At 43.3% G+C, this 16,188-nt stretch overlaps 1 protein-coding gene across 1 annotated transcript; it reads left to right on the plus strand.

Moving 5' to 3' along the window:
* The first annotated feature begins 570 nt into the window (after window positions 1–570).
* On the plus strand, window positions 571–15,633 carry LOC143133701 (tetratricopeptide repeat protein 39C-like). The gene is made up of 14 exons (XM_076293510.1): window positions 571–1,011; window positions 4,167–4,215; window positions 5,248–5,376; window positions 8,411–8,525; window positions 8,865–9,261; window positions 10,055–10,223; window positions 10,410–10,503; window positions 10,594–10,701; window positions 12,775–12,884; window positions 13,013–13,136; window positions 13,269–13,366; window positions 13,583–13,687; window positions 13,813–13,851; window positions 14,081–15,633. The coding sequence occupies exons 1-14, from the start codon at window positions 872–874 to the stop codon at window positions 14,168–14,170; spliced, it is 1,767 nt and encodes a 588-aa protein (XP_076149625.1). The 5' UTR covers window positions 571–871; the 3' UTR covers window positions 14,171–15,633.
* Window positions 15,634–16,188: the final 555 nt, after the last annotated feature.

Below are 16,188 nucleotides of genomic sequence, written 5' to 3' on the forward strand. Positions count from 1 at the left end.
ATGGCGTATCATTAGTTCTATTTTAGAAATGTTGGGCTTTTGGTCCTCCGTACAGTGTTCTGTGGGAAGTTGTGCACATTACCAGATGACAACAGGGATAGGCTACTCACCGGTGGGAAAGGGAAACGACTGTCTTCAACTTTGTAAAACCCAAAACCAGACTCATTCACTTCGCTGAAATTATTAAAATTATGGGTGGACAACGCTATAGTGGAATGTGGGCTGAGATGCATGCTGAAGCAACATTGATTTCCCCACTAGAGTGCACTAAGGAGCTTTGCAAATCAAATTTAGGCCTATGTCAACATTTTTGCAGGCGGGATTTGATGTCAATCTAGCCTAGTTTACAACACTTTAGGTTTAAAACATTTTTTGCAAACACGTCGATTGATCAATTTTCCTCCAACGTATTGTATTCTTTTAAAACGCACTCACTCTAACATTACATTTATTAGTCTGTATTCATTAGGTTTGGTGACTGATTTAACCGCATGCGTGTGCTCATTGGCTAGTGTCACGGTAGGGGAAATGTCGTAAGTGACAGGTCTCTCTTGCCCCACACTTCGAATTCCTGAATGTGAATGTAGGCTAGCTGTGCGCAGTATGCGTGGGGTGGTTTCTTCCATACCGGGAGAATATGTCTATGATGATGAATAACCGTGAAATACTGACTTATAATATGTATTTGCCGTTTGTGTCGTGAAGAAACAAGAAGGTTTGCAGTTACAGTTTAGTTGCAGAGCCGCCGTCTGGGTGTGCAATCGCTCGAGCTCAGGAAATTCGTTGGGTGCTGACTGCCGCATTTGGATTGCTAAGCCAGCAGTTTGGGGGGAAATTGTATATATACGCTATTCAATTCAGAAGATCAATCATGGCTGGCCCCGAAGCTGCCAAACAAGAGGTTGACGGCAACCCAGAGCAAATTGACGACGCAGAGCTGGCACTGCAAGGAATAAACATGCTTCTGAACAACGGCTTTAGAGAGAGCGATGAGTTGTTTCGAAAATACAGGTAGGTAAAATGAAATAGCTATGCTAGCCAGAACAAAATTAAGTGAATTCCTGTTTGTTTTCTTTTTATTAGCATAGTCTATCGCCCTCGTTGCAGTGTGTAAGTTTGTTTATTAGGCTACTGAGGAGTCCCATTTAAGAAACTTTTCATGCTGACAACCATGATGTCAACTGACCTAACTATAGCTGGGTCGATTGTTCCGAAATGCTCTGGACAGCTCCACTAAACAAACTCAAGATGGATCACCTGTGGCGTCAGTTTAATGTGGCATCTTGTAGGCCTGGAACGTTGATAGCCTACTGAAATGATACATTGCTGCAAATAGTATGACAACGTTGTGTAACTGTAAAAACATTGAAATATAGGATTCTCACGGCTTTACTTCCGTATTATTGAACGCTCAGATCAACGCAGCCTACTGTGTTTGCTTTTAATATTGTGTGTAGGATTGGTCGTGGCTAAACTTGACGCGACCCTCCCAAGAACTTCGAGGGGAGTTCAGTCAGCACTCTTGTCATTAGCACGCCGTCGTCCAAATGTTTCCCTGTTTGTAGGCTATGTGATGCATGGGGTGAACGCAATAGGGAGTTGTCTTTCGTAGCACTATCATTGTCAATGCTTCTTCACACTGCGCAGCTAAACACTCCCCTCTATGACTTCAGTCTTGGCAGTTGGGTAGGCGAAATCTATGTAGCCTACAGTTATATCATAACCCTCTTCCATAAACCTCCACACACCAATCAATGGTGTGATGTTTGTAATGTTGTAGCGAATACTTTTTTAAGCTTTAACAGTTGATTACATAACATACATGATATACTTCCAGAACAAAATTTGCTAAAAAATGCAACATGGTTTTGTAAATTATCATTCTGTCGGTAGCTCTTATCTCTTAGCGCCTCTTCGTTCCCCATTCATTGCCTGTTGAGTAGGCTGCACTTCATTAGAGTGCCCTGCATGCATAGAGTAGGCTACTCTGCTGGAGTGTTGGCCCTCTTTCCATTGTAGCATATAGCATATTATTGCTGTTGTAGAGAACATTCTTGACAATGTAACATGGCCTACTTTGAAAGATCATCTAAGTGCAGACTGTGTTTGAGTGCTTGTGTACCAGGTTAAAGTAGAGAAATTCAGTTAGTTGAAGATAGTATGTTTTCCACCCTGTGCTATGAGGTGAGGTTCTGCAGTCTCACCTAATCCAAATAAGGTTTTCATAGGGCTATGGACGCTGATAATGTATAGCAGAAAATGGTTGTGTTCATTTAATGTCATATACCTCCTCGTAAGCCAACATGTCATATTCAGGCTAGATTGCTAGCCAATAATATACTTCTAGGCCTTCGACTAGCCTATTCTTGCAAATAACCTTTCAGGCATGAATGGTATTTTTAGTTATGTATGTGTCAAAGAGGATTTTCATAGCCTAATTAAACCTAGGCAGCTCTAAATACTGTGTGGAATACCTCCATTGTTAAATTAAACGTGAGGCATATAGGCCTAGTGACTATAGGCAGAGAAATGTAAAATACATAATAACAGAGAAAAGGTTCAATGATCGGGACACACATGGTGACACCCTGTGGACCACTAAGCCAGAGACATTCTAATGAGGAGACACAGCACTTAAAAAAAATCCTCCATATGTATGGGGTTAGTTTGTAACGCAAACATGGCAGTTGTCTACACATCCTGCCTCTTCCGCGGCCAAAAGTTGACGTGAATACATCGTGCCAATCGTGTGGTGTGTTGATACATCGTGCCAATCATATGTTGTGTTGTGATTTCGCCGCTGGAGCAAGGTTGGTGTCGTGAAGCCTTTCCCACGTGCAGTTCTGCCTGAAATAGATGCCCAATAAGTGCCCAAAAAACGTTGCAATATGGCCGCCACGTGGAGGGACTTCCCTAAAAGGACCACCAGTATTCTTTTTAGGGCCGTGTATTGGCAAGGACCTCGCAATACGATACGATACGCATCCCGATACATGGGTCACGATACAATAGGCTACATCACGATATATTGAGGTACAATACATATTGCGATATATTACAATACTTTTTGTTGAAAATGTAAAAATAGAGCTGGAAACACAATTTGCTGTGTACCACTTGGGCAGTATGTAGATCTCATTATACTGATAATAAAAAATATATATATCGCAATAGTCAGCTGTATAGAAATTTTTGCACAGCCTAATGCTTTAATAAAAAATATCGATATTTGGTGGCAGTGGCGATACGATATATCGATATTTTGATATCGAAAGCACAGCCCTAGTTCTACCAAAGTCCTTTTAGGCAAGTCCCTCCACTCGGCGGCCATATACCAACGTTTTATGGGCACTCATCGGGCACAGTCTTTGGGTCGAACTGCGCGTGCGCAAGGCTTCACGACACCAATCTTGCTCCAGCGGCGAGATCACAACACATGATTGGCACAATATCTTCACAACACACCATATGATTGGCTCAATGTATTCACATCACACCACATGATTGGCTCAATGTATTCACATGTCGACGTTTTGCCGAGGAAGGGGTGGGATATATGTAGACAACGGCCATATTGGCGTGACAAACTAGCCCCATGCATTTCTATGGAGGGTTTTTTGAGTGCTGTGTCTCCTCATTAGAAAGTCTCTGGTTCTACTACATGTCAACACCTTGGATTTGTGATGGTGGATTGGACTGTATGGTCCTGCTCGGAGGCAGACATGAATGTGTTAATGGACAGACTAACTGACAGTCTGCCATGCTAAAAATAGGATCACTTTTGTTAGATCATGCATTTTCCCGATTCCCTTGCCCCCGTCACACACACACATACACACACGCACACACACTGTTTGTGATCTTTTAGAGTGGATCTCGTGGAAGAATCACAGCACAGAACCGACTTGAGTCTCCACATTTAGTGATGTGTGTTCCCTATCTGTGTCATGATTGAAAACACCACACAAAGTTCTGGAATTTTACGTAGATTTGGAGAATCTTAAGTTATTTGTTTTATATTCTATTTGTTTCTTCCAATCCCCAATATTGTTTTATTACCTTTATTTACATGTTTTGCCATTATAAAGCAATAATTGCTGATATGACCTTAAATAAAAACTACTACTACTTCTACTCATGATTGAAAACGTGTTTATGTTTGTCAGAAACTACAGTCCCTTGATGAGCTTTGGTGCCAGCTTTGTGAGCTTCTTGGTAAGTGAAGGAAGTCTGTTTCCCACACTACAAGCTACTCTTGTGCACAATGGAATGATTCATCCATTATTATGGTTATTCAAATTCATGTCTGGAAATAACTGCTGTTCATGGCCTTTAACACCGGAACAGTATTTCGGAGAGAGAGAGAGAGAGAGAGAGATTGCAGTGACTCTCTTATAACTGAGTATGTAATGAAGGGACCATGGAAACGTAATGAAGGGTAGAGTACGGTACTGGGCCTCTCACTGGGCTCACTGCCAAAGGTCTGCTGGCCACCCCTGCTGCTGGACCCCATATGTGGTGCTCAGCTAATGAATTATACACAAAGGTGAATCTCAGCTAGCAACCGGCGCTCCTCCACTCTGGTGCTCCTCAGCTCAGAGTTGAGTTTGGAACGCTTGGTAAGATGTACATGACTAAGGTCATTAGGGGGCAGCCGTGGCCCACTGGTTAGCACTCTGGACTTGTAACCGGAGGGTTGCCGGTTCGAGCCCCGACCAGTAGGCACGGCTGAAGTGCCCTTGAGCAAGGCACCTAACCCCTCACTGCTCCCCGAGCGCCGCCATTGTAGCAGGCAGCTCACTGCGCCGGGATTAGTGTGTGCTTCACCTCACTGTGTGTTCACTGTGTGCTGTTTGTGTTTCACTAATTCACTGATTGGGTTAAATGCAGAGACCAAATTTCCCTCACGGTATCAAAAAAGTATATATACTTATACTTATACCATATACATTACGTCAAATCCAGGGCTTGTCTTGAGCGTCATTGCAAAGGCTTGATGATATACCATTTTTCAGATCTATAGATTGTGTCGGTTGAGCTTAAAAAAGTAACATAAAAATGAAACGAATCATTTTAAATTGGAGAAGAGTAGACTGATGATTTTTCCATCATTGAGTTTGTGCGATTTCTCATGTGCTCATTGTCAACAATAGGCTACATGGTGATCAATCTGGTTGTGTTTGTTTTTGCCATCTGGGATTTGATTGACAAATTGAGTGAAATCTTCCTCGGTGTGTTGCTGTGCAGAATGCCATGATGACGTTTGAGGAGGAGAAGATGCAGCTGGCCTGCGAGCACCTCCGCGCCACAGAGAGGCTGTGCGAGAGTGAGAACGCCGGCGTCATCGAGACCATCAAGAACAAGATCAAGAGGAGTGTGAGTAGTATCCCCATGGTATCCCCCTCTCCTGTCTGTTGAGCCCATGCAGTTGTCAAATTTAAATTAAGTGTACACTTAAAGGAGAAGTTCGGTGTGATATTGACCAGTGCTTTTTCAAAGTTCTCAATGTCTCGTTTTAAGTGTCAGGGCCCTGGGAAGTCTACCAATGAAGTGTGGAGCTAAATGGTGTCATTGTGAGCCTCGTAAATGGTGTAAAAAAGTGATATATTTGCATGGCTAGGCCGTTGCCGAGGCACCCCCTTTGAAAACCTGTTAGTAGCATTGGCTAACTAGAGCCAGATTTCGGAGTGCAGAGGACAAGCCGAGATGAGCTATGAGACAAAAGTTCACACTTGCAGGGTGTCCGCGCGGTAGTAAAAGGTAGTAAATAGAATCTACCAAAATGAAGGCCCTTGAAAGGTAGTAAAAGGTAATAAATGCAATTTGACTTGGTAGTAAATTTTTCATCACCACCTCAATATGAGTTTACATTTTTTGCTTAATATTTGTGTCTACATGTTTTAACTTCATCTTGCCTAAATATATACTGTACGTGCTAACAGGACCTGAGTGAGTCGGAGTCGATAGCAATGACGTAGAAGTAAACTGTGTAGAGTTCCGTGGTTGACAGCCTATCAGCGACGCCAACAAACAACATTTTCGCCTTTTTGCTTCAGTTGATATTACAGGATGCAGGGATGCTTTTCTGCGACTCTCGCGTTTTTCACGTCATCTAGGCCCTACCGCAGGCTACCAGGGCAGCGTTTATCTTATGGGCCTGCTGGTCCGGTGTCCGGTGCTTCTGTCACTCATCTAATAATATTTGTTCATGTAGCAAAGGAGCGGTAGATGTAGGCCTAGGCTAGCCTATCACTCTGATAGCAGCTAAAAAAATATAGGCTACACTCACTCCGTTAGGAGGCAAGTCTCTCAGTTTACACTAGGCTACTTCAGCTGGAAGTTTTAACAACTGTGGACTTGACTAGTGTAAGCTTTTGTTCAGCTGACGGTAGCGCTGCCATCTGACTGTGATCATCTAGAACCGTGCAATAAAATTCCATCTATCCCATCAGTAACAAAGTTCGAACTAGTCACTGACATAGTAACCGACAACATTTTTTTAACGTAACCTAGACCTAGTATCTAATGTTACGGAATTGCAAGAAAACGAGTGAAAACAATTCCTTAGTTTTAACCACGCAAGTGCGCGTGTCATTTATTAAAACGGTAGAAAACTGAATCAAAGACGGTACTGTCCATCAACAAAAACAGCATGCAGTTTAAAAGTCCCGTTATTTAAAGTCCCAGACATTTAAAGGGACAGCGATCACTCAAGACAGACCTACACCACAACTGAGTGATGAACGTGAAATTCTTTGAATAGACTACAAAACACTGCATTTAGATGACAACTGCGTGAAGAACCACGCTAAAGTTAATGGCGAATTAAGTTTATGGCATTCACATTTAAATCATTCAATAGCCTATGAAAACTTGATCAGTTAAATTGTTCTCATAAAAGGAACAGCAGGCCTACAAAATATTCCAAATAGGCTAGTTTTATTGCAGTGACAGAAAACTGCAACATATGAGTTTAAAACCATGTTAAATTTGAAAGCATCTAGCTAGTGACAGGAGGTTTTAGGGGGGGAAAGAAACTCTGTAACCTACTTGATTCCACAGTCAATGTTCAGTATTTGGCCTATAATTTAGCCTATAATATTGGCATTTGAATCCATGAAAACTAACCAAAATCATGTGGCATCCTTACCTACCTACCTAACTGTTGTTTTGGAAAGTATTTATCATGCAAGCATCGTGCATCCATGTTGAGTAATGCAATGAAATCATAGTTTTCAATTTTGCATTAGTAAAGCAGTCCACTGATGTGCATGTTTTCACGGACTGCTTTGTGTCAAATGTGCAACAACAATACCATACCAATAATAATGGCTTTATATATCCATATAGATTTCTGGGCCTATCCTTAGACTGGAGTTGTTTTTGTTTTGTTTGTTTTTTGGGGGGGCGGGGTAGTCGGTGGTGTTTGTTCTTCATTTTTCACCACACGTGTTTGGTGTTTTAGCGTCATTTGTGCCAAGGTTATCATTCACCTTATTAGGGCTAAGGGCTGGTTAGGATAACTCAAGGGCTAGGGTTAAGGTAAGGACAACTGAAACTGAACGCCTCGACACTACAAAAAAACATTGTCATTGACAATGACCATACTTAATGATCACAATTAGAAATTATTAGTCTACCTAATATTTATGATTTATACCTTATAGCAAGTAGTAAGTGGTACCCCCCCCCCCCCCCCCAAAAAAAAAAAAAAAAGGGCTGCTGCTTGATGTCGTGTTGGTAGTAAAAAATATTGTGGAGGTAGTAAAAAGTAGTAAATTCAACTCTATGATTCCTGCATATACCCTGACTTGGTATCATGTTTCAACACACTTTAGGTCAATATCACACTGAACTTCTCCTTAAGAAAGAAAATGCAAGTTGAATATAATACTAAAATGTCAGTTTGTTTTGCAGATAATGTGTGCCTAGTTCAGATAATGTGTGCCAATTTCAGATAATGTGTGCCAAGTTCAGATAATGTGTGCCAAGTTCAGATAATGTGTGCCTAGTTCAGATAATACATGCCTAGTCCCTCTGAAAACCGACTCTCTCATAACACAGAATAAGAAATGAGACTGAGACAAGGTAAGGAGAAGACACTGTTTAGGGAAGTGAGACACGATGCCCAGGATGTGTGGATTTACCAAAGGTCTGTTACCGTGTTACTGTGGAGGATGTGGCCTGTCCTTGGTGGATCCAAGCAAATGTTTGTGCTGACTGGGATAATCTATCGCACGCGCTCACATTTGTATGCTGAGCTCAGCTCATTTTCTCTCCCTTTCTTTCTTTATTTCTTTCTTTCTTTCTTTCTTTCTTTCTTTCTTTCTTTCTTTCTTTTTTTCTCTCTTTCTCTCTCTGTCCGAGTCCTCTTTCTGTCTTTTTTCATTCTGTCTCCCTGCGTGTGTAGATGGACTCCCAGAGATCGGAGCTGGCTGTGGTGGAGCGCCTTCAGAGGCAGATCATTGTGGCAGACTGCCAAGTGTATCTGGCTGTTCTCTCCTTCGTCAAACAGGAGCTGTCTTGTGAGTGAGCCCACTTCTGCTTTCTTTGTTTCAGAGTTTCTTGTTAGATGACTCTATTTTTGGACTCAGTATGGTGTGAAAAACACTGGGAAACCAAGGGATTTCACAGCCCACTTTTCACAAAACTGTTCTTCCACAAGTGAGAGTGGGGAAGGGTGACCGGCACTTTCCATCTGTGCTTCAGCAGTACTGCCACATGTTGTAGATACAGGAATCAAATGGGCCAATCATAAAGCCGTTTTGACAGCGCATGTAGGCTGCCTGGTGGTCATCTATCCCTCGGCGTGCCTAAAAGCCTCTTTTCCCCTCTCCTCTCCCCCCACAATCACATCCACACAGCGTACATCAAAGGAGGCTGGATCCTCCGTAAGGCCTGGAAGTTGTACAACAAGTGCCACAGTGACATCAGCCAGCTCCAGGAGGCCTGCCAGAGGAGTTCCTCTGGCCAGCAGGGGGCCTCGCCCTTCTCCTCCTCCTCCCCCTCGTCCTCACCCCCGTCCTCGTCCACCGACCCCCAGGCCCAGAAGCTCCCGGGCGGCGTTAGCGCCGAGACTCTGGACCGTCTGAAGGGCTCGGTCAGCTTCGGGTACGGGCTCTTCCACCTGTGCATCTCCATGGTGCCGCCCCACCTGCTGAAGATCATCAACCTGCTGGGTTTCCCCGGCGACCGGCACCAGGGGCTGTCCTCGCTCACATATGCCAGTGAAAGTAAGGACATGAAGGCCCCTCTTGCTACGTGAGTAGGTGTGAATAATCGACATGCAGTGGCCCTGTCACTGAAAAAAAGAACACAAATGCCGCTTAAGGCATGTTTTAGTTTCAGTGTGTGTCAACACACAGAACTGAATGACTCATTAGTGAGAAGATTGCTAGAGAGATGCTGCCAATAACAAGGATCTCCCTAACAGGGACAAATGGTGAGAATAGTGAATAGGAAAAAAATCCTATTTGATTTAAGGAACAGAATAGTGAGCAGTCTTTGTGTTTTTTTTGTGTTTAAAGCATGTTAAGTAGCTTCTGTATACAAATGTTTTATTGAAGAGCGCTTCTTCACCACCCACGGTACAGGGAACTTGTTGTGCAGGTTTTATTTGTGTAGTGGCATTAACAGGAACTGCATTGTTACTGTAAGCTGTGTGGTGGTGAGGAGCGGGAGCAGGAGTGTGCCTAAGCTGCTGCATGTGCCCTCTGCTCAGAGCTGCTGCATGAAAACGGAAGTGCTTTCATCATGTGAGGGCAATGCAGACATAGTCAGGTGTTGCAGGGCACAGGAAAACGGGAAACATTTGAACTTTTACTGACTTGCAAGTGGTGTTTCACTATGTTATTCAGACACGGTACACATTGTTTGTTGGATTGCTCGATGTTTTGGTTCTGTACAGTTCTGCTCAGATCTGCTGTTTTGGTGCAACATTTATCAATTTACAATCTGCGTTGTCTTGCTTCATCCTGTGTGCGCTGTCCTCCATCATGTGTTCATGGTCACAGCAGTAGTGATATGAGTTTCCCTGCTCCTCTGACTGTTGCAGGCTGGCCCTCTTGTGGTACCACACGGTAGTGCAGCCCTTTTTCGCTCTGGACGGCGCAGACACACAGACGGGGCTCCTGGAGGCCAAGGCCATTCTCCAGAGGAAGGAGGCCGTCTACCCCAACTCCTCCCTCTTCATGTTCTTCAAAGGCAGGGTACAGCGCTTGGAGGTACGGGTGCGATTGTCTGATGACCTATAATAGGTCTATGTGGCTAGCTGGTTTTGGCATAGCCCACTGGATGACCTAACCGGAGTCCTAATATTGTGATATGTTGTGTAGATTTCTTAATTTGTTATCTTAAGAAAGTATTTTGCCTACATTGTGTAAACCCAACCCGTATCGTTTGTCCTTCAGTGTCAGATCAACAGTGCCTTGACTTCTTTCAACAATGCCTTGGAGCTTGCCACAGACCAGAGGGAGATCCAGCACGTGTGTCTGTATGAGATTGGTGAGTGAACATGAGAAATTCCACGACCGCATGCTTCTCACTGTCCAGCACACTCGACGTCTACACAGGCCTATGGTTTGTCTGTTCCAGGGTGGTGCAGCATGATTGAACTGCGCTTTGCCGAGGCCTACAAAGCCTTTGACCGGATGAGGACAGAGTCTCGCTGGTCTCAGTGCTACTACGCCTACTTGACCGGAGGTGAGAGTCCTGCACAAACACAATCCACATTTGGCTGTCTTAAGCGTCCAACATACTCGCGACTCCCGACCGGTAGCGCGACAATGTGACGTCACAGGAACGCCGTAACCATTTATACCCGCGCGTGGTGGTCGCGACACTAGTTGCAATATTCTCCTGAACAGAGGTGTCGCTGTTGTAAAAAAGGCTAACGCTAACTGCGTTACACAGTAGAAGAAGCTGCAGTAAGAAACACCAAAGTCCTTTTAGGCAAGTCCCTCCACTCGGCGGCCATATACCAACGTTTTATGGGCACTCATCGGGCACAGTCTTTGGGTCGAACTGTGCGTGCGCAAGGCTTCACGACACCAATCTTGCTCCAGCAGCGAGATCACAACACATGATTGGCACGATGTCTTCACAACACACCATATGATTGGCTCAATGTATTCACATCACACCACATGATTGGCTCAATGTATTCACATGTCGACGTTTTGCCGAGGAAGGGGTGGGATATGTGTAGACAACGGCCATATTGGCGTTACAAACTAGCCACATGCATTTCTATGGAGTATTTTTTGAGTGCTGTGTCTCCACATTAGAAAGTCTCTGGAAACACTAGCTAGCTTCTGTGATGGTACTTCAGACTTTGGTTGCTGCTACACAACTACCATCATCATTATCTAGGGATGGGCAAAGCGAGGCTTTATGAAACACTGAAACGTTCGAAGCAATTGTGGCGAATTGTTCCGAAGCTTCGAAACAATTCCGACACCTCAGAGCTGTTTAGGGTGAAACAAATCTGTCAAATGCTTCGTATTGGAGATGTAGTCTTTAAAGTTCGTGGCTCGCTGTGTTACCTGTGTTCAGTCTTTGTCAAAAGCTAAGCAGTGATGCCCTTGATCAATTACTGGATGGGAGACCACATGAAGTGAGAGAATCTTATTGCTGCCGCTAGTGTTCTCTAACAATTTCTTTTTATAAAAACTCTCGATGTCGCAATGTGTTTGCTTTTTGACCATTCTGAGAGTTTAGTTGAAACTGTGTGGTTAATGCTGAAGTAAGAAAACATATAAACAGATAGATCTGAAACGGTACATTACAAATCAAACGGGGATCGAACCACATTTGAGCAGCCTGGGCTACCGTGCAAAAAACACCCTCACTAACCACTACACCATCATGGTTATTGTTTAAGAAAAGTCTACACTGTTAATTGAACGCGCAGGCACGCCTGCCTGCCCAAGATTCACTTAACTTTGGTCACATGACATGGGGATTTTGAACGATGTTTCGAAGCAGTGGTCACATGACATGGCTGTTTTGATCTACGTTTCGAAGCAGTGTTTCGAAACACTTGTCCTTTGAAGCCTCGTCACTGATTCGAGACGTCTGTTTCGAAAGTCACACCCATATCATTATCATCTAGTTTCCAAGGTGTGTGCACAGGTAGATAGATGGATATATAGATAGATACTTTAGTCATCCCGAGGGAAATTTTAATAATTTAAACAGTTTAGTTAGCTGGCTAGCTAGCTAGCAGCTGGCTGAGTTTGTGTAATTTCCTGAAGTGGAAAGAGATTTTGTTCAGGTCTTAGTAGACATCCTTTGTTTGAATATAAATCGTTCCTATTCTTTCCTCTTAATTCCGTGTGTTCCAACTCTCGCTGGTAACTTTGTTAACTTATCCAGCAAACTATTAAAAATTCACAACTGTAACAAAACACTGCAACTCTCGCATGCCCTCGACCTTGTCCATCTTCCGGTTTCCAGTTTGTCGCGCTCAGCTGAAAAAAATAGAGTGGTGCGCTACCGTGTGCTACCCGGCCAAAATCCTGGCGCGCCAGAGAGATCTACGTCATTTTGACGTCACATTGTCGCGCTACCGGTCGGGTGTGGCAAGTATGTAGTGGACATTAGTGTGTGTGTGTGTGTGTGTCATCATGTATGACCGCAAGAGAATTTAGTGTTTGTACAGTTCTGTAGAATGTGCTGATTATGCTGTACTGTATGTGTTTTTGCCTGTGTTGTCCATGCTGTGGTATTGTTGTCCATCACACTCCTTCCTCCTGCCTGTGTGGTTGTCTGCAGTGTGTCAAGGTGCTGCCGGGGACCTGGATGGGTCAGCAAAGGTGTTCAAGGACATCCAGAAGCTCTCCAAGAGGAAAAACAATCAGATTGAGCAGTTCTCCATTAGGAGGGTAAGTTTATCAATTAACAATGTGCAGTTGTCATATTATTGTTTGTGCGGGTGTCTTTAGTGCACGTGAACTTCAGCATGTAGTGTGTGTGTGTGTGTGTGTGTGTGTGTGTGTGTGTGTGTGTGTAGGCAGAGCACCTGAGGAAGCAGTCTCCCACCAGAGAGCACTGCACTCTGGCTGTGATCGAGGTGCTGTACCTGTGGAAGGCGCTTGCTAACAGCTCTACCTCCAAACTGCAGCACATGACCCAAGGTACTGCATGGGACCCCTAACGCATGGCCAGGGGACCGCCGCCGTCTTAAGTCTGCACATTTTCACCCCAAGTCGATCATTTATATACCTGAATGTGAAATGACGCCTGTTCTTTTTCCTTCTTCTTTTCAGTCCTAAAGGACATAGAGGATGCCTCATGTGCAGGTCTTAGAAATTTACTTCTGGGTGCCATACATAAATGTCTGGGAAATACAAAAGAAGCAATCCAGGTAAAACATTACAGTAGCTACTCAATGTGTACTTGCAGTGGGGTTTTATATTCAAGGATTCTAGATGCAGTGTCTGTGAATTTGGCGGGTCATCACTGTTGAATCCTTGTGAGGCTTCTGTAGCACTGTTATGCCCTGAGTTTGTGTGCTGTGTTCCAGATCAATGACTTTAGTGAACTGACTTGAGTATGTGCGTGTACTGTACGTTGTCTCCAGTGCTTTCATCTGGCTGCCAGAGATGAAGAAGGCCGACTTACTAACTCCTACGTGCAGCCCTACTCCTGCTATGAGTTAGGATGTGTACTACTCGACAGCCCTGAGGTGTGTGTCTGTGTGTGTGTGTGTGGACATTGAGCAAATGAGTGTCTTAATAACCACTTGTTTAATAGTTTCTCATGACTTGTGTCTTTTGTGATGACATCTGTTTATATCCCCCCCTTCCCCAGTCTACAGCAAAGGGCAGGGGTCTTTTATTGCAGGCCAAGGTAATTATTTTCAATCATTGGTACTGAATTTATGTTCAAGCACAATGCATCATGCTGGGGCACTTTTACACTCAGCATTTGAGAAAAGAAACCAAACTGCCTTGAAATAAGTATAGTTTAGGAAAGCTTTTACTGCTCAAGCTAAACAACTTTTTTCTTTTTGTGTGTTTACGTGTGTGTTTACGTGTGTGTTTACGTGTGTGTGTGTGTGTGTGGGGCCATTTTGTAGGAGGACTATGCTGGCTACGATTTTGAGAACCGCCTCCATGTGCGCATCCACTCAGCGCTGGCCTCGATCAAGGAAGTTGTCCCCCAGTGACCCGGCCCCCTATCCCCAGCCCGCCCCCCCGGTCACCCCGTCCAGTGTGGTTCCTCAGCTCCATACAGCCAGACAGGAACGTAGTGGGCATGTGCCAATCCTGACCGAGTAATGCATACTAACCACCCAAAGGATTGCCAAGTGAACGATGAACCTACATCTTCAAGGAAACTTTGTGTTATACAGTCTGTTTTAATTACATATAATATCTAGTAGATTTGCCCAAATCTCATTCACTTGCTAATTTTATTTAACAGCTCTGAATGTTCATATGTGCCACTAAGTCACTTTATTTTGACTTTTAATAGACTTTATTTATTATCTTTTAAAAAAACAAATAATGGCCTGCATAATTGGCAGGTGAACTGTAAAGCAAGTTGTTTCATTATTTTTACAGAGAAAATGAAGGTAAAGGAACATTAGCAGAGCACTGTATTACATCACATACTATCAGAAGTTACATATCTAGGAGGTGTGTGTGTGTGTGTGTGTGTGTGTGTGTTGTGTGTGTTGTGTGTGTGTGTGTGTGTGTGTGTGTGTGTGTGTGTGTGTGTGTGTGTGTGTGTGTGTGTGTGTGTGTGTGTGTGTGTGTGTGTGTGTGTGTGTGTGTCTTTGGCAAAAGCTGTATGAGTTCTGTGGGGGAAATTGCATATGGATGGTTGCGGAGCACGAGAATGAGGGGGTACATGTTTTATTGTAATGTGTATATATAATTTGGGTGTAGTATAGTATCGATAAGTGGTGAGTTTCAAATATACACGGGATAAGGAGGTGAGGAGGGAAGGTCTGCAACAGCTGGCCACAATTTTATTAACCTCAGGTCAGAGAAATTTCTTGAAACTGTTCATAATCCTAATTCGTTGTCTTAGTTTGAGACGAATGTTAATTGGTCAACATAAAGGTGGTTGCCTGTACAAAGCTGTAGTAAAAGCCAATTGCAGGTATTAAGTTAATAATTTGTGATCTTTTTGTCCAGTGTTAAAAAAAAAAGATTTTGCTTAAGGGTTTATTGTGGTAATGGACAGGACAATGCCAATAACATTGTGAAGTTGTTTCAATGGGGAATGTGGTACAGTACTGCCCCGCAGGCACTAGGCCGATAAGTCATGTCATGTCATAAGACTTATAAAACTAGTAAATAGCCATTTATATTTTGCCATCATTCTTTGACAATAGTTTCCTAAATTCAAAATGGATTTAGATCCTTAGTTGCAGCCTTCAAACTAAGGAGGACAGTCACAAGACAATCATTGTCTTATCATGTGGTTACATAATTTACTTTGGGGTCCTGGTATATGTCAGTGGGTCATTATAGAAAGATGGGCCTATGGTTCAAAATGTAAGCCTACTGTATGGGTCAAACTCTGGCAATGTATGTTTAGATTGTTTTCCTGGAAAACTTCCTGTGTCAGTATCATCTGTCAAAAACTACTGTTTTAACAATAAATTGGTTTTTAAAAGCTTGTTGAGTTTGTGTCACAATGTAGCCACTGCTGCCATTGGTTTAGTTTAGATATGCAAGAAGAAAACAGATGTTGTGCGGCCTAAGAGATTTAGTTGTTCCCTATGTGCAGTTCCTGGGCAGGTAAAGGCAACAGTAGGCCTTCTCTAGGCATTTGACATCACCACTATAACCCAGTCCCCTGGTCTGAGATGTATCCAACTGTTGAATAAATTACATGATAATTAGGGCTGTCAAAATAACTGATTCATTTCGATTAATTAATTTGAGAAAAAATAACTGATTAAAAAAAAATAACGCAGATTAATCGATTCCATGTGACCTTTGACCCCGAGCCATTCTAGTCAGTAACCATCAGACTGTAAAATGAAGGAGAGAGAACAAAATGTGCTGCCTAGATCATTGATTGGAACATTTACTTTTAAAAAACGGCCTGATGTTGATAAAAAATAAAGTGTTGATTAAAATAAAGCCCTCTGCAATGTCTGCATCAAGAAATTTGCATATCACTGGAGTTTGTCAACTCTAAAGTCGCACATCAATGTAAAGAGTTGTG

The sequence above is a fragment of the Alosa pseudoharengus genome, unplaced genomic scaffold (assembly GCF_046254945.1).
Source record: "Alosa pseudoharengus isolate Yale_2024_CS ecotype anadromous, Long Island Sound unplaced genomic scaffold, YU_APseudo_1.1 YU_APseudo_1.1_scf_2, whole genome shotgun sequence".
Taxonomy (NCBI): domain Eukaryota; kingdom Metazoa; phylum Chordata; class Actinopteri; order Clupeiformes; family Clupeidae; genus Alosa; species Alosa pseudoharengus.

Coding starts and splice junctions, on each gene's coding strand:
- LOC143133701 (XM_076293510.1), top strand. CDS start 872: ATGGCTGGCCCCGAAGCTGCCAAACAAGAGGTTGACGGCAACCCAGAG. Junction 9,262..10,054: donor ATGAAGGCCCCTCTTGCTAC/GTGAGTAGGTGT, acceptor TGACTGTTGCAG/GCTGGCCCTCTTGTGGTACC. Junction 12,885..13,012: donor AGCAGTTCTCCATTAGGAGG/GTAAGTTTATCA, acceptor GTGTGTGTGTAG/GCAGAGCACCTGAGGAAGCA.